Source organism: Seriola aureovittata, chromosome 13, assembly GCF_021018895.1.
Source record: "Seriola aureovittata isolate HTS-2021-v1 ecotype China chromosome 13, ASM2101889v1, whole genome shotgun sequence".
NCBI lineage: Eukaryota > Metazoa > Chordata > Actinopteri > Carangiformes > Carangidae > Seriola > Seriola aureovittata.
In genome coordinates, this window is record NC_079376.1 from 19,070,311 (window position 1) to 19,089,309 (window position 18,999).

At 38.8% G+C, this 18,999-nt stretch overlaps 1 protein-coding gene across 2 annotated transcripts in view; it reads left to right on the forward strand.

The window, feature by feature from the left end:
- Window positions 1–18,999, forward strand: part of syt14a (synaptotagmin XIVa) — a 41,894-nt gene that overhangs the window by 16,862 nt on the left and 6,033 nt on the right. The window contains exons 2-7 of one of the 2 annotated variants that reach the window (XM_056392903.1): window positions 2,808–2,960; window positions 5,826–6,053; window positions 14,446–14,717; window positions 14,809–15,258; window positions 17,077–17,266; window positions 17,813–17,869. In XM_056392903.1, coding sequence (XP_056248878.1) covers window positions 2,808–2,960; window positions 5,826–6,053; window positions 14,446–14,717; window positions 14,809–15,258; window positions 17,077–17,266; window positions 17,813–17,869 — 1,350 coding nt within the window. The remainder of the gene's footprint in view (window positions 1–2,807; window positions 2,961–5,825; window positions 6,054–14,445; window positions 14,718–14,808; window positions 15,259–17,076; window positions 17,267–17,812; window positions 17,870–18,999) is intronic. The other variant, XM_056392905.1, reaches the window with a different exon arrangement.

The window sequence follows — 18,999 nt, forward strand, 5'->3', positions numbered from 1 at the left end:
CGCCTCTTGCTCCCACCTCATCATGTGAGCAAACATGGTGAGCTACCAAACAACAATCCAGGCTCATTACAGGCAGGCAAATTTAACCGAGGGAACAAGCAATTACGCAAAGAAATAACAATCCGCCACTTTTCTTTCCTTTTTTTTCTTTCTTTTTGTGCTGACGTGCATCTTTGTAAGATAAAAAGTCAAGGCGAAGATGACCCGGAAATAATAGTCAACAATAGGTTACGTAACACTCTTCTCTAGTACTTTAGGTGTTAAAGAGTGAGTCTGATTGTGAATATGTAACAGGCTTGTTGTTAAAACAAACTGGACTGCTCCTTGTTCTTACAGTGCTGGCTACACTTTTACTCCACTTATCAAAGCTGTAAATAGAGGTTTGTTCATTAACTTAATTAACACATAATAGAGTGAAATAAATGCACAAGTTTAAGCAGTAAAGTTGTTCACAGAGACGCTAAAGGCTGAACCCAGTTAATTGTTTCAGGCATTATATTGGCTTTAGAAATGACAGAAAGCACATTATCATCATCATCATCGTTGATCAGAAAATAAGACGTCATCTAAAGTACACTCTCTTGCCAAATGGGCTCATTGTCTTCCATCTGTACCAAGGCAGTCATTTAGTTTAATTGAACAGAATGGACTTTACATATACGGATTTTCTGATGTTGCATAGAGTTGAATTCATCTTGGCGCATGAGCTCAGCAGGAACTTTAGGAGTGAGCAATGGATTCTTTTTTTTTTTTGTCTCTTTTATCAGCTCTGTCTTCTTACTGATATGACCCTTGAGTAGTCTCACTGGTATTGTAAAGTGACTGTCAGATGCTTGTATTGCTGCTAATGTAGTTCATGTAAATGAGTCCTTTAATCACAGAGCTTATAGTCAGGGTTTTAACAGCAACACGATGGGTGTATTATCCCATTTTAACACTTGATTTTTATTTTGAAATTATTAACAGACAGGAGATCAAACTATATTAGCCCACCCGTGATACTTTAAGGGGAACTCCACTGATTTTACACATAATGGTCAGGATTTCTGGAGCTCAACCCATACTGACGACTAAAAATCAGGATATCTCATCTTCTGTTTCTTCATTCTTTTTAGATATGAGAGTCCTCCCACCTTTATCAGGTTAATCCAATACCTCTTTGAGGCAGTATTTTAAATCCTAACTAATTTAGATCCTTAACAGTTGAACTATTTGATAATTTTTCAAACATTCTTTTATAAGTTTGATCACTCCACAATCCAAAACTTTCTCACCAACATACTCTGGATGATGCAGAGAGTACAGAGTGGTGCACATACACTCATGTTTGCATGTTCTGAGTCTCATCTGTGTGTGTGTGTGTGTGTGTGTGTGTGTGTGTGTGTGTGTGTGTGTGTGTGTGTGTGCTGTGTGTGCTGTGTGTGCTGTGTGTGCTGTGTGTGTGCTGTGTGTGTGCTGTGTGCAGTTTTCAGACATAAAATCCCTGGTCTGTCTCTGTGCACTGAATACAAACATCTGCTGCAACACTGGGGAACAACAAACAGCATTTGCCATTTTATTACACAGTACATAAGACTGGATTTGCTTGTTTAATGATCCACATTGTACTTTCTGAAATCCTGTAATCATCATGAGTGTCACGTACACAGGGTTCACATTGGGCCACATATGGCCCCTCTTAGTATCTGGATGACATGGGTGCAGTTCCCTCTCTAGATTACGCAGGATGCCTGATCTATGAAGCTGTAAACATGATTTGTCTAGTGTGTCTCCACTTGTTGAACAATAAATTCCACTGACACCATGAGACTAAAATGCAGTCAGCGCCTCTTATATGACAGCTGTTTGCAATGATGCTACGCTCTTTTCACACATATTAGTCACATGTGTATTTACACATGAGACTAACATCATTACATGAGACTAATAACATCTCTCTTACTTGTTCTCGGTGCCTCGTCAGTGTGCTCAGCCTGGTCTCATTATGCTGGAAAAATAAAGCAGAAATGTCCCTCAAAATGACATTTAAGTATGCTGGAGCATTTTCACTCATTAATGTGTAACAGTTTGTGAATTGTCGGTGACCTACTCTCGAGACACGCTGTTAGCAAGACAGACCGAAAGTGAATGCTGTAATTTTGTGACCCTAATTAAAACATATTATTTTGCCTGTGTAAAATGTCAAATCATTTTTTGAGCACACTGCAGGAGGTCAAAGCAGCTTTTGGAGGTTTTGGAGAGGTCTGTAAATAACATATATATAATATATAACAAAATTGACAAATAAGCCACCAGAGAGAAGAACAAATGAAAAACATAATGCTCTGACGGCTAAGACAAGAAGGCTCCCTTGTGGCCACACATGATCACATGGCGCCTACATGCAGCTGTTTGAAGGTCGTATGTGAGTGGAAGGTCACACAGCTGCGCTCCCTCAGATAGTTTTCATCAACAGTTTTCATTCACGTCCTGTTTGCATCTAATGGTGTTTATTTCCAATACAAACGGAATCTGCTGATGTGTGGCAGTCAGCGTTGCATTTAATGAGTTTTGACTGGCCTGCATTTCTGGGGTCTGAAGTGATGCTGCACCTGAACCCGTTGCTATGGCAACCAACAGGTTGTATCACTATGGTGATACAACCTCTTTCTCTCCTCTCTCTCATGCACTTGTTTTCCGTCTCTCTTTTGAGCCTGGTCTCATTTGTTTACTGAAAATTATGCCAAAGTCGTTTTTTTTCTTTAATAGTGTGTTGATATTTAAAATGCGAGACAACAGCAACTTTCATTTTAATTTCTGTGTTTCAGTCTCTCCAGAGGTGCTGGGGTTTCTGACAGCCATTGGACTCTTCATCATCCTCATGACCCTCCTGTTCTGGTACCTCAACAACAAGTTGGCACTAGAGAACCCAGGGAGCCTTCAGTGCCTTGATGACTTCAGGAAAAACACAGAGCTGCAGGGTAAGGCTGTATTTATACACATACAGTGTGTGTGGTTTTATACAATATCCCTATGATCAAGTTTCTCTTTGCTTTAGACCGAATGGACATTTCACCACAGTTATGCTAATGGTATTGTTATGCTTCTAGTCAAGTTTAGACTGGTTTCTATGAGTGCTACGGTGCCCAGTATTCAACAGGTACTTGGACATCTCGGCCTACATCGTGTTGACAGATTGTATTAGCAGCGACTATTAGCAGATCCTCAATTCTTTGACAGAACCTAATGAAGTCTGGTGGGATATTTGGGATGGAGGAAAGAGATTGTATTTGAAAACTCTCCACTTTGGAACTGGCAGATATGTTCAGCTGTCTGGTGTGGAGTGGACGGATATCTAAAAGTAAGATAACTAAAGTAAATGCACAAAATCATGATTGAAAAAAAACAACAACAGGATTTTGTGTGATACATCCAACAATGAGATAGTGTGGTAAATTAAACGACACTCACAACTCTAATTATTCAGGATTGTATCGTGACCTTTTTTCAAGAGCTTCTCGAGGTTTCACCCGGGCTCTAAATCAGCCAGTCTCAAGTCACTTGTGAAAATTTCTGTAAAATTATGGACCCATACCTCCGACTGCAGCATGAGGCCTGACCTCTGCAGGGGGACACTTTCCACTGGCACTGGCCTTTCTCAACCCATGAGGGGATTACTGTTGCTGACAGATGTAGGGCTGTTTACTCGTCATCTGTCCACAGGGTTTCAAAAGTTTAAAAGGTTGGTGGCCCAGGGGAGCCCCCACAGGGAGTCGCCTCTACCCTGTGGAGCCAGCTGGTAAACACTCAGTTAAAAACAAAGGGAGGGAGTGTAAAGTGGTTAGGTGATAGTTCTTGGTGTCTTGTTCTTCTCTTCTTTGTCTTTTTATAGAAACAGAATGACTGTTTCAATGGTAACATGGGGCAATTTAATATATTTTCACAGATTGTGTTTAATTATAATGCAAATCTAGTGAAACTGTCCTGTCTCTGCCTAAACTTGTCATTATTAGAATAACATTGTTTTTAATAGATGATAAATCTTATATTTTTATTCTTTATGCTTTAAGCTCTGACACTAAACACACTTTACAAATAATACAGTTAGTTTGAAGAGATTATTCAGTCTGAAAGGGAGACATTTCAAAGCTCTGCTGCCCCCTGCTGGCATCAAGCTCCAACTGGTGTTTCAGTGGTTGGTTGGTATAAAAGCAACTAATCCTATGTTATGGCAGTTTTTTGTTGACAAACACAATATATTCAAAAATACATTTGAATAGGGATCAACTTAGCATACTGTATATACAGTATATACCATAATATATAGTTTTCTTCAAGAATATACAGACACCTATTTTTTATGATTTCTTTTTTTGTTTTTGGATTGTTTTTGTTTTTCTTTCTTTGTTTTATAATTTCCCCCATCATATATTTACATTCATTATAATGCAGTTCAAATCAAGACCACTGTTATATGTAACTATATTGTCAAATTAACCTTATAGATAATTTTTTCTAAATTTAAAAAATTGTTTTTAAAAGATATATCTTGTATATTGTAATGTACAATTCATTACCAATATATTTCTGTACAAGGTGTATGTCAGTATATTAGATTTCTCGTATGGAAGATTTTTTCATATAGTCTGTTTCCATAAATATATTTCTGTTTCATAACAAGGCACTATGTTGCATAATATGTCTGATGATGGACGAAGCACCATGGCAACATGATTGTTGCCAAAAACCTTCATTAAGCCCTCTCGAATCTGTAACACGACTATATCTGGCTACTTTAATGTTTATACAGTTCAGGTATTGCGAATGCCTCATCTTAAGTCTTAAATGCAACTGTGCCAAGCTGATCATCTACTTCTGAGTTATTTTCTCTGGCTGCCTTTGTAGTGTTTTCTTGTCTGTTTGCACTGGTGCCACTTCCATGGTCCACGTTCGGTTGTGAACAGACACACATCTGTTTGTTGTTACAAGTCATCCAATGCAGCATTCTCTGTTTCCCTGTTGACATCTTCTCAGAAAACGACAGCATGATTTGATTTGCAAAATGTCGAAGACGAGATTTAGGCAGAGTAGATGACAGAGAAATCTCTTACAATTCGAAACAGTTCAAATATCCATACTGTACAAGGTGTATCTCCCAGAGATAACTTTAGTCTACATCTTTATTTATCTCTGTGCTTCGCTGTGTTTTCAGGACTCATATTAATTAGCATCCAAGAGTTCTTGATGAGATAAGGATTAAAAATAGAACACCAGACACATTTGAGAATGGATTACATCACTGCGTGACAACACCCAGAATCATAAATGGAAACAACTCATGACATCCTGTAATTTTCTCAGAGAATTCAACACATACAAAACACCGGAGGATAATTTGGATAATAAAAACACCATCACTGGATGCATGTGCAGATCTTCCTATTTCAATTTTAGTGCTTTTTGACTGTAGCACCTTAACAAAGCTTTGACTGAATGTTTGGTAGCTCTCTGGTCAGAGTGGTTCAAGTGACAGATGCCACAAGTAAACACTCGTGAGCCAGTTTTTCATGTTTTTATACATCAAAAAAAGTAAATAAGTGTCTTTTTTTCCAGTTAAATTCCTATGTTTACCCACCACCAGCTTAATTATTTCATTACAACTGATAAAATATAAGTGTCATTCTAAAAATGCACTATTCAGATAGATAGATAGATACTTATTCGGGCCAGTAGAAGCTGCCAGTACTCGATTTCAATCAACAACTAACTCTCTTTGTTTGAAAGAAATTATTTTGCATCTCAGCGTGTCCCACAGTAACCAGACCGTCATTCTGTACCCCAAACAGACAAGGCGTACTCCGACGCTGACCTGCAGGGCTCATCATCGGACAGCGAGGATGAACTGATGGGTCAGTATCAGGAAGCAGTCAGCCGCTCCCAGGGCCTACGGGGAGGAGCCAAGGCAGCCGCTCCTGTCAAACACGCAGGAGGTTTCAGCTGGGAGAGCCGGCAGAAGTACAGCCCCCTGACCGCTGATTATGACGGCTACAGCAGTGAAGCTTCGGCTGACGACGGTAGGATCGGTATCTGTGAAATTAATTAGAAACACCAGTATGCTTCCCTGTTAGTACTCATGTGTTTTTAGGTTATTGCTCCTTATAGTCACTTTGAATTTTTGGTTTATTTTTCCAAGAACATCCGCAGAGGACCCCTCAACTGTACAATCAAAAGTTGCAGTGAGATTGGAACAGATATTTCCCTCTTATCGCTGCAGTAAGCTTGAGTCAGTTGTACAGTCTCTTCTGCACCTCCACCATGCCAACAAACACACCACACACAACGTACACACTGATGCACACTGTCAGTTAATCCAGAGAGGTGATCAAAGCGAAGCTCCCGTTCAGCACACTCTCCGTGGGAGGGTTGTGAAACAGTCAACTGTCTGCATAATCTGCACAGCCTCACACTTTTCTTTTTTCTTTTATTTATTTTTTTTTTCTCTCATTTGACGCATCTCTGTTTCCCATCTGCCAGATTCGTCATCACAAGGCATTTACAGTGGTGGATGGAAGTCTTTTTTTTTCCTCTTTCAACACAGACTGAACCACAGGAGAACACGGGCAGTGACCTATTTGGATTAGTCAGTTTGTTCTCTTATTCATCTGTTAGAATACTTGACTGGAAGTGTGCGTTGCTGATTTATTTAACTGTATACCACACACATTTCAACTAAACCCTGAGTGTGAATCAGCCATTTAAGGCCTGTAGCGTATTTGACATCACATGAAACAGTATACTGTAGTTATTTGTTATATTAGACCTAAACTGAGTGAGTGACTGAAAAGATAAATTTATTTTAAGTCTGTATGCCTAAGTTCACTAATTAACTTTCTTGCCGAGAGTTAGATAAGGAGCTACCATTTTTATGTCTTCATGCGTATAGTATAAAGCTAGCAGCTTCATACCAGCAGCTGGTTAACTTAGCTTAGCCTCACTGTCCTGAGGTAACAAAATCCACCAAGAAATGTTAAAGCTCACTATTTAGAAATTGAAAAAAAAAGAAATTTGTTAAAATGTATGTAAACACTGAAGTATAAAAACAACAAGTTGTGTTTTCCCAGGGTGCTATTTGTTAGCTTTTTGTTAGCCAGGAGTAGTAACTTCCTGAAGCCCTGATGTCACCGCAAATTGTTGTTTTCATAGTTTTACACTTGGGCTTTGTACAAAAGTAAGTAAAGACGATATAATGAATTAAATGATGAGCTTTAGAGATGATGGTAGGCTGATTTTGAGCCCTCAGACTTTATCCTGTCATTTCCAGTCTTTATGCTAAGCTAAGCTAAACGGCTGCTGGCTAGGGCTCAATACTTACCAGGGAGATATGAGAGCAGTATTAAACTTCTCTGTCAGCAAGAACGTGATTCAATTTATGTGCCAAACTATTCCTTCAAAGGAGGGAAATAATTAAAAAACTGCACTTATCTGTTACAAAATAGTAAATGTTAAAATCAAAACTAAATAAAACAAATCAAATGAGTCAAAAATAAAGCAGCAAGTGTAACCTGGATGTTATGATTTAACAACTGCTTGCAATCAATTAAAATAAAGGAGGTGGCGATATCCTGCAGATTGTAACACTGTAGTTTTGTTTGGACATATACAAAGATGCAAATATGGTGTGTTGTGTTCAACATCTTCAGACAGGAATCAGCCATGTTTATGTCTCTCAATGTTTTTCAAAGACAAAAACAATCTAATCTTTGTCAGGGTCCTCAACTGGTGAATCACGTCTGAACCAGCTTTGTGTTATATAAGACAGTGGGTTCCAAGGCTGAGTGTCTGGCACCATCTATTTAAAGCAATGTTTGAACTCTTAGCTAAGGGATAAATAGTGCATGACATCCTTCTGACTCCATTAGTAAAGAAGAAACACACTGCACAAGGTTGTCGTTATGCAAGTGCTGCAAAAGTTGTGCGTCCCCTCATAACCACTAGATGGTCTCTGTCATCCTCAGTCGGAGTTCAGATATATGGGACCTGACTACCATACATCTGAAATTAGGGTACCAGGGAAAGTAAGGCTGTTCAGTGATATTTATATACATTATTAGATATTTAAAGATTTTCAGGTAATTTTGGAACGTATACACAGAAATTCCTGAAAATTATTTCATTTTGATACAAACCAGTTTTCTCTTAAAGGACGTGTAACTGAACAAAACACAACAACCTCATTTTAATCTCTGTCTCTCAGCCGCAGTGATTCTTCATTTTGAGGCTTTAAGGATAAGAGCTAATCGATGATTCTTGGCTGACAGTCAAGTGGCTCTCAGACAGTGGTGAGAACAAGCAATCTAGATTGCTGATTCGTTGCTGTCCACTAACGGGGACAATTTGCCAAAACAAAGTCAGATAATTGTTAATTTATTTTAGTGCATTCATTGTGTTTTGCTTGGTTTATCAGTGGATGAATATTGTGTGGATCTGCAGTGACAGACACGGTTCTTGCCATGTGTCGCTGTTTTACCACCATGAATGAATTTTCAATTAAATTAATTTTTAATCGACAATGAGATTATTTACAACAGTGACTCCCATTGTTTTGTCTTATGACCCTTTAAAAATGATTAAGATGTCAATTAACTGTTAATTTTCTGATTGGTTAATCTTTGGATCAAAATTTCCTTAAAACACCTGCCTCAGCTTTTATGGTAGCTGGTTACTATGCATCTTGTTATTGACCTTCAGCCTCCTTGTGGCTCATTAAAATGAATGTGTTTATCAGGGTCTTAATTCCATCAAAGACAAGATGCTAGCATCCTTAAATAATCCAAGAGGTAATTTAATATTTTTAAAACGGTGGGGACCACAATATATGTGTAGCCTTCATACAAATTTCCACTGACCTTTAACTGGACATCAAAGGCTTTTCAATAAATGCATTTCAAAGAAGCAGTTCACACTGTTTTCTAGACTTTTTTGTTTTTTGGACAAAGTCATAGCTGACTTGTTTTCAGTGGTAGTAAGAGTCCTTGTGAGGGAGAGAGAGGCAGATTTGAGTCATTGTGCCCGGAAGCAATAATTTGAAATTTACCTGGTTTATTTATATGACAACATTTTATCTATGAAAGGTCTTGTGTTAGTGTGATTCAACTACCCTTAAAGGTTTGAAGGATTATGTTGAAAAGTCAAGATTCAAAGCCGATTACTTCTTCCTGTAAAATAAAAAAGAGGGCACAAAGAAAACATATTTGTATCATCAGATTATTACAATCAGCTTTTAATCCACAACACACTAATATAATCTTCACCAAGTGAAGTGAAATTCTTTCCATCCACGCCTGCACTTTGGTTGAAAGTATAGAGGTTCATTATTTTCCTCCCTGTGGTAATGCTTTGATGGCCATGGTTTTCTCTACCACCAAGTCATCATGGTTCCCAGCAAGCCATCATGGATCAGCAATGATGAAGCAGCAGCCTCATGCCAGTACCGACATCAGGTCACTCTTTCTCTGCAAACAGAAAAATATGAAAAACATGGACAGGGGTAGTTTCCATGATGTAGTTGAAGGTGATTTTTATTTACTCTCAGGGTAGACTTCATTCCATTAATTTCAAACAAGCTGTCGTAAAAGTTCTGAGGCGCCTGTAATATTTTCTCTCAATTCCCACTGCTGCTTTTGTTTGTCTGAGTATGAAGAGCTTCATCCTCGGGACATATGTATTATACATGTGGAGGATTGTGCAGAGGCTGCAGAATCAGGGAGGATGGTTTGCCCCGGTGGCTCCGCTCTCAAAATAGGAAGCCTCCCAAAATAGCAAGTAAGAAAGAAATGATCAGAGGTTTGTCTGGACCAGCTTCTTCTCTTTGAGGTTAGCATGCTGTCATGACCGGTTGCTGAGCGCAGTATAGCAACATGTCACAATACTATTTTTTACTAGTTTTCCCTTTAAGTGGTATAATGAATATTTTCAATGTAAATGAAATGATTTATTCAAACAAATTTATGAAAAGGAAGTGCTTACTATCATAATTGAATTACACTTTATCTTCCTTTTAATGAGTTGTTAACTTTGTGAAATAGGTTACTTTAGATGAGAAATGGTAGAAAATTTACGTTCTCTGGATGGAGGGAAATTCTAATACTCCATTTCACTAGCTAACTATCAATCCAGTCACACCACAGATATAATTACATTTGGTCGATAAGAACAAGTAGCTAGTACCTGTCAGTGCTATGGATTTGGGCAAATTTTAGCCTCATATTGAGTACTCTCAACTAATTTTAGAAGCAGGTGGAATTTTGGCCAGATTGGTAGTAGATTAATGAGAAATATAGAGTGTCTGCCCAGTTTTAGAGGAATAGTTGTCCATTGGGAAATACACTCATCTGGATTCTTGCTGAGCATTAGACAAGTAGATTGATACCACTTTCAAGTCTGAATGGTGAATGAAGCTATAGAGGCAGTTAGCTTAAATTGGCATAGTGACTGGAAGCAGAGGGAAAGAACTTTGCTCTGCACATGGCCAAGTAATAGTTCGGCACGTAACTACCCATAAAATCATAACTTTTCTTTTTAAATTTTTTGATTTTGAGTGAGTTTTAAAGGTGCTGGTAGGCAGATTTTTAATTTAATTTAATATTTTTTTACTTTTTTTACTTTACTGGACATTGACAGGCTGTTCTGAATTTTTAGGATGTAAGATATTACTGCCTTTAAGGAGTCATTAGTGACATTCATTTCAAAATACTGAAAAGCTACAATTAAAGTTATCTTTGAGTGACAAGGTTGGCACCGTTTGATTAGCGCCAAACTGCTGCTGGCACTCAAGCGCTCAGACTAAACAGTAGTAGGCCATTTTTTGGAACATTTACTATTGCAAATGTGACAAGGTCTTAACTAGTGCAGTCGTCACAGCCAGATTTAATGGCACCACTCAAGGTTCAACGAATCACTCACTCACATATTTCCCATACTCCTTTTGTCACAGGCAAATGAAAAGTGTTGGTGAGATCAAGCTAACAGTGTCTTCATATGCTGCACTACAGTATCTCCCAGGATACATTTTGTAAAAGACATGGGCTTCATGTATGTATGTAATGACCTGTATGACCTATAATTATTAGCTTTCTAAGAGTGACATGGAAAGATCAATACCAATCTCATGCTAATGAAGCTAGCTAGCTAAGATGTGGTTAGCCTGGCTTATCATAAACACAGGAAACATAAAGCTAGCCTGGCTGTCCAAAGTTAAGAAATCTACCTAGCAAGATCTCCAAAGCTTTGTAATTAGCACATTGTATCTCCTTGTTTAATATGTACACAAAAAGACAATTAACTCGATTTGAGGTTTTAACAACAACAGCCGGGCACAGTCGAGTCTTGTCGTCATACTGAGGTTGCAAAGTGTGCCATGAAATAGTCCATACAAAGATCCACACTAAAATTGTTTTAGTAGTATATAAAACTTGGTCACCAACAGTATTTGGCCTGAAATGGGTGTATTTTAGAGCTTTTGTGGGAGCCAGGCTAGCTATTTCCCACTGCTAGCAGTCTTTATGCTAAGCTAGGCTAATTACCTGATGATTAATTATATCAACCTTCTCATCTTAAAACAAAAGCATGTCCCAAAAAGTTGAACTATTTTGAAAAGGGAGCCACACACAAAGAGATGTAGTAAAACACCTTGTAAAAGCCATTCTCACAGTATTTTGCTGTATAGCCATGTACAGCTCTATAAAAACACCATAATCTGTATTATATCTATGTTCGGTCTCTCAGTATAACTTGTTACTTGTTTGATTTTACCTCCTACCTCTTACCTACATGCAGCAGGTCACCTGTGTTTCCCCCTTCCTTACGACGTGGGCACAACAATAAAGTGTTGCTCCTTTCATTTGTCACCCACGATATTTATACCTGAGTTTCACAGTCAAGATTCAGAAGCTCAAACTGTTTCCCCACTTACAGAGGTACAAGAGGGCAAAACAAGGCAACTGCCAGTACAGAGGGGATGAAACTCTGTGAAGGAAGGGCGGGTTAGACGAGAGGAGGAATGGTAACCATCCCAATTAGCGGGCTGGAGAAAAGAGTAGTGCTTTTACACAGCAGCTTCCATCAAATCAACCGCCCCCGGCTCAGCAGGAAAAAAGCTGCTCAAAATGGATTTGCTCCTTTTATCAAGCCCTCCATGACACTTAGTTAAGACTCCTTTGCCTCTATCCTGCCACTGATATGTGCCACTTTGAGGCGGTGTCTCACTGACATTATTAAGAGCGAAAGTTTCAAGAACTTGGGAGAAAGCTTGAACAATGAGTCGCGGCGGATTACGTCATCATAGCGTTGGCTTTTTCCAAAAGTTAGGAGACAGCATGAGAAGAGGGTTTTTTTTCCAAGTTATTTTCTTCTTCATCTTTTGTTTTCTTTCTTTCTTTTTTTTTTTTTTTTTTGCATGAGACTGGGTATAAAGCACTCTTTCCCAGTGTCCCTACGGGAGTATTAGCATCGGCTGCTCAATTTTTGTGAATCCAAATTGGACAAGTGAAGCAGATTTGAAAATGCAGCTGGCAACACTATTCAAGGTTCTGTTTAGGTGCCACAGGGACGCTCAGTATAGCCTTTTTCTTTGCCTTGAGGGCAACTGAATCATTTAGAAAGGTTAGAGGCATGAAATCTGTGGCAGATTAAGAAGTATTCAGTTCAGTCCTTTAATGGTGCACATGTGATGTTTTATGTAGGTTGTACATTCAGAAGATTCCTCTCACAGAGCACATTTGCTCATGAGGACGGGCAGAGTATGTTCCATTTGTCAGTGAAAATCGAATCTGTGATGAATATAGTTTTGTACGACTCAGTGCTAAAGAATTACATGAATATAATGTACATTTACCAGAAAATAACCTAAATTATTGACACATTTATTCTGACTTAGAGCATCAGTAAATAAAAATATTGAATAACATTACAGAGACTCGGCAGAATTACATATGCAGTCATTAAGACTGTAAGCCTTTAGCAATGAGCCTGTGTATGTTCTCATTTGTCCAGGTCATAGTATCCTAAAGGAGTTTTTTAAATCGAAAACAACTGGACTAGGTTATTTGTCTGGGAAGACGACCAGGCTACGGACCAGTCCTAGCCTGGTCAGATGCGTACACGAACTGATGAAGCCTCTTGGATGAGAGGTGAAACGTCTTCCCAGACAAATAACCTAGTCCAGTTGTTTTCGATTTAAAAAACTCCTTTAGGACTTTAGCAATGAGTGCTTCACTTTTAGCAAGTTCTGCCTTTGCTATGTTGTAATCTAATTTTAATTCTGTATTGTAAATACAATACCGACACCTTCATCTTGCACTGTTGCTGAACATACATTAAATGAGAAGTAAACACAATCCTCTTCAAAATAAATTCAGTAAATCAATATACAGTAGGCTTATATTTTGAAAGTTGGTGAAAGCTGCTGAGATGAGATTTTAGAGCTGCATTCATTACATTTAAATCAAGCTAAAAATATATCTTTGCCATTGATTTTACTTTAACTTTAAGGTAACAATACATTTTATTTTGTCACTTTTTTGGTTTTGCTTTCTCTTATTTTCTTTTAGCCTGTTTTTTTTGTGTCCATGTCTTTTGTAAAGAACTTTGAATTACCCTGCTATACAAATAAAACTGCCTTGCCTTCAGTTATAACTGCAGCTGAAGTGTCTGCAGCCACACCTGCAGCTCTGTAGTAAGGAAATGTGTGCTTTGCACTAAATGTTTATGTCACAACATCCCCTAAAACAAGAGAATGGGACAGTTGTGCTCTCATAACTCTGGTGCATTTATTTTAGCGTACACAGATCGATGTTTCAGCTAATTTACTTTTTTAGGGTTAATAAAAATCCTAGTCCTAAGGAAGGTAGTTTGCTGAAACATAAATCTTTACAAGTTGAAATAAAAGCATTTTGACTTTGTGGTTTTCCCATTCTGTTTTTATTATATCCACCTGCAAGTCAGCACCTCACCAGAACAGGTGTGTGTTTTTCCTCTGTCTTTTTTGTATGGCATGCCATCAAGAAATTTCAGACATTTCATTCTTAACCAGAATTTTAAACCTGTTGTGGGCACTAGTCAGGGGTCACGACAGTTAGTAGTTAGTCAAAGAACCATGAATACACAGTGTGTAAAACATTCAGTTGATGATGAGATATTTCACAGAATAAAGAAATATCAGGGAATCGCCAAAGTTGGTATGATTCATTTTCTGAGGATCTTGAATGTCTAGACCAAAGCAGATAACCTGTCCGACCAACTGATCAATATTGTCATTGCTAGAGCTCTGCTGCCTCTGTGGCTACAAAGAGCAAGAACCACAGTTGGCTGTCTTCTCATGATTCAAATAAAAACTCATATATTATAATACATATTGATATATATATATTATTTTGGTTCTTGAATTCTCTCTTATTTCCTCCTAACCAGTCAACTGCATCCAGCGGATGAGACGAACACCACCACTGGATGAGCTTCAGCCACCACCCTATCAGGATGAGAATGGCTCTCCACGGATGTCCTGCACACTGTCTGACCTAGGAGACGCCAAGTGTGATTTATCCCACACCAGCGGCAGTCCCCACCTGTCCTTTGGTAAATGTCCTAGTGAGGGCAGCGACGGTCATGAGACTGAGAGTTACCTTAACAAGGGCTATGAAGAGGATGTACCCAGCGACAGTACCGCCGTCCTTAGCCCAGAGGTAAATACCAGTGATATTATAACAATATCTGACTGAAAATTTATAATGATTGGTGAGACATGCACATTGAACTGGTCCCTGATTTATTTAGGATATGTCAGCCCGAGGATCAGCAGCGCAGCTCCCTAAAGGTTATGAACCAGATCCCATCGCAAAATATGGCACCCTGGATGTGGTATTCGACTATGACTCAGAGGAGCAGCAGTTGGCGGTGACCATCATGGCAGTAACAGACCTTCCCACCCACAAACGCACTGGCAACATCTCCTGGCAGGTCCACCTGGTGCTGCTGCCGACCAAGAAGCAGAGGGCAAAGACAGGAATCCAGAGAGGCCCGTGCCCCATCTTCACGGAGACCTTCCGCTTCAGCCACGTTGAGTCAGAGATGATCAGCAATTATGCCATCCGATTCCGCCTCTACAGCATGCGGCGGATGAAGAAGGAGAAGGTGCTCGGGGAAAAGGTGTTCTACCTCACCAAGCTCAACCTTCAGGGCAAAATGTCTGTGCCGGTCATATTAGACCCATGCTGTGCTCTCCCGGTAAGTAGGATCAAAGCAGGTGTTGGCTTTCAAGCACTGGTGCAACACCTCACTAATTGCTCCTCTATGCTTTCATATAACATTTTGTGAGGTTATATTTTCCAGCATAAGAGAACATTAAGATCTTGTTTGGTGAACCAGTTACTTTTGTTTTACTTGTTGGTTTAATGTGTCTGAGGAATAGATAATGGTGTGGTTGCCTCCATTTCACATCAGGGAATAAAACAACAGTCGATTTTTTGTTTTTCTATTGCTAGCATTTAATTTTACAGCAATATTCATACATTTCAAAGGATTACAGAGAGGAAAATCAGCCTAAAACAGCAGCATGTTAAAACCACAAGGGTCCATTATTCTACAAAGAATTTTTTATGTATTAGTTTACTTCCCTTTTTATTATTTCTCACAGTGTTTTTCTTAATGTGTTGGCCTTTAATCACGCAGGGATCCAGACTTCCAATTAAACCAATCATTTTATTCTTCTTTCTCCATTTCTGTTGACGATTCACCATATCCCTCCCTCGAATAGCGATTATCCAATCGTAGCATAGGAACCATTACTAGGTGTGGCAGGTCTGACAAGCTTTGGATTTGTCCATGTTGAAGTGTTGTGCATAGACTGAAGTAAGACTGATACTCAAAGTTTAAATAGCTTGGAGGGTAGTTTTCATTTTTTTTTAAAGTCTTTCAGAAACACAAGCAAAAGTGTAAGAAATGGATTTAAGAGTGTGTTAATCTACTCCAATGTTAGCGTTTCCAGCTAACTAGCTTACTACCTTAAGTACTCACGTAGCAGTACTTCCAAATCCTAGGAGTATGTTGTTAGCGCACTGATTTATTAGTGAAATTGCAGGTTATTATGACCCAGAGTTACAGTTTGGTGTTAGGGGACTAGTGGCAGTAGTAATTATGACAGAAGAAAAGTGAAAAGTGCAGTGCCGTAGTATATAGAGCGACAAAATCCGCTGTAGAAGGACATTGGGGTTGGAGAGCAGTGTTTGATTCCCATATGAAAATTGCAATTTAAGTGTCTTTTATCTATGACTGTTTGACCACGTTGATATTTTTGTAACCATGACAACAAGGATCGTCAAATGTTAATGAAGTACTTATTTTAACTCAAACCATAATAACTTTTATGTGGTCATTAAGGTTGGAGGACTTGTTAGAATAGCCAAAGCGGATTCCTCTCGCACACACACTGTTGTAAGCCATCACCGTGTGGAGCCAGGTCTTGTGTTAAAGTCTCTTCCCCCCTTGAATACAGTATTTTCCATACTGTTCCCCTCCATGGCAAAGGTTAGGACTTATATTAGGTTTAAGTGTTGCATAGATAACTGTTAGGGGATAATTTTGCACCCAGGTTAATCAGAGAGACAAAAATTGGTCGGAGTCAGCATTTAACTAGCTAGCTACTGTACAGTTGAAATCATGCAGATATAAAAATGTACAGTTTTTGGCTAGAAATGAGAAAGCCTGCTATTGTTTGCATCTGTCTGCTATCAAGGAGCCATTGTTTCACAAATTACTAAAAACTTTGAGTGGTAATCTTCTACCACTGTTATTGTAAACTGAAAAGGCCTATTAGAGTGGCTTAGCGAAAGGTCATTTGCCAGAGGCAGTGTCATGAGAAATATAATGTTATATAATATAATTTGTACTCTGTGATTTGTAAATGCCATTGATAGTGATGTTAATACATAAAACTTGAATTACACATGATGAATACTGCACTAGATAGGGTCAGTCTTTGCTGTCTTCGATTTTTTGTTACACATACCAGTGAGCGATTTTCTGAATGTCTTTGAACACTTCCAGGGTGGTGAATCCCAGGTCAGCCTCTCAGATATGACATGCAGCGAAAGCGCCTCATCATTCCAGTCAGTAAGTCAGACTTCCACCCCAGAGATCCTTGTGGGCCTGGTTTACAACGCCACAACAGGACGTCTCTCCGTGGAGGTCATCAAAGGCATCCATTTCAAAAACCTAGCTGCCAACAAGCCACCCAGTAAGTATCCTAAAACATTTTATTTGAGTAGTTGTAGTTGTGAAAAAACTGTTTCAGATACTAGAATGGAAAAGGACAAGTTGAGCCTGTGCATAGAGATTTGTTTAGGCAGCCATAATGCAACTTAAATCTTTGATCATATTGTAAAAATATGTGGTCTAACTTGTTTATTAAAAATATTGTGTGCTCTTTTTTGTTCAAATACAACTGAGCTATGACTATGCACAGCTTATAACTTCTCCAAATAAGAGATAGTCCGATCTATCCCAGCTGTACTACCTGCCTTTCAGTTTTCCTCTGAATTGATCCCTGGTTTCCCTCCTTTTTCCCGATCAGCCTCCTCAGGCAGTTTGCAGGGATCTGAGCAGCAAGCTCAAACAAATACTGCCTCTTGTTGAACTTTTTGCAATGTTGTTGGCCTTCTGACCCTGTTTTCTCTTTCCTCACATCTTCTGTTATGTCTGCACCTGAAATTCTCTCACCCTACTGCCTTTTTGACATCTTGGTCCGTTGTTTTTCTTACTGCTGTCCAACCCTTGTTGTCAGATGGGCTGTTCTGTTGTCTAAAACACCTGATAGGTGGACAGGTTTATATTATCAGAGGTGAGTCTCTGTCCCTGCCGCAGTGAGGTGCTATACGTGTTGAATCCTGGACCTTTTCGTATTATCTTCATGGGTGCAGATAATAAACACAAGGCATTTAACTATTTACTTTACTACAAATATCTGTAAAACATTTTCTTTAGCAATGGTTGGAAAAAAATAATGAGTTCTGAAGAAACACAAAAATTATGACAACCAAGAAATTTAGCACAATAGACACTGATGAAACACGTTTATCTGTTTTCTTGCAGAGAGTTAGTTGAGAGGATTGAAAGCAGTCTTGTGTGTTTATGCCAATTATGAAGCTAGAGCAAGTGGCCAACTAGCTTAGTTTAGCGAAAAGCCTGGCTTTATGCTAACTATAACCAAACTCCAGAAAATTACAGCAACTGGCTAAAAATTAGTGCATCCCACAACCGCCATAAAACTTCAGATTGGTTACTTTACTCTTAATTTTTTAAACAAATAAAACAACACCATAAAACGTGTCAATTAGTGAGCTCTAGAGGTGCTACGGAGCCAAGCTAGCTCCAGTCTTTACGCTCAGCTAAGCTAATAGCATCTGGACTGTAGCCTCATATTTAACGTACATCTAACTCTCGACAAGAAAACAAATACACTTGTTTCCCAAAAGTAAAATCTGGTGCAAAATCAAAATTAGTTGTAAAAAGGGGTAAATGGCACTACAGCAATGAAAACATTTTTAATTTACTCTTTCACACTTACACTTTAAACCTGTAACACTCATCCATGAAGATTATTGCTTGTTGTAACCTTTGTTCCCTCCAGTTCTGAACATGTGTGTCTTATTATGCATGCAGCCCTGTTACCCCCCCCCCCCCCCCCCGCTATGTGTCTCATGTCTTGTTTGTGTTCGTGCCTGTGATGCCTTGAAGTCTTTCACTCAGAAATAACACTTTTCATGCTAACTCAATCCGGTTTGCTTGGTGGCTGATGGCCAGCTAGAAGGAAATGTTGTGTGTCACTGAATGTGCTGGCTTAATTCAAACAGTACACTTTGGCATGCCTTGGGTGTAATTTTTTCATTTTTAAGCTCCATGTACAGCACATGAAACAGAAACAGGACTTTTGGGATAAAATAGCATAAATGTTCATCTAAAAGACACACT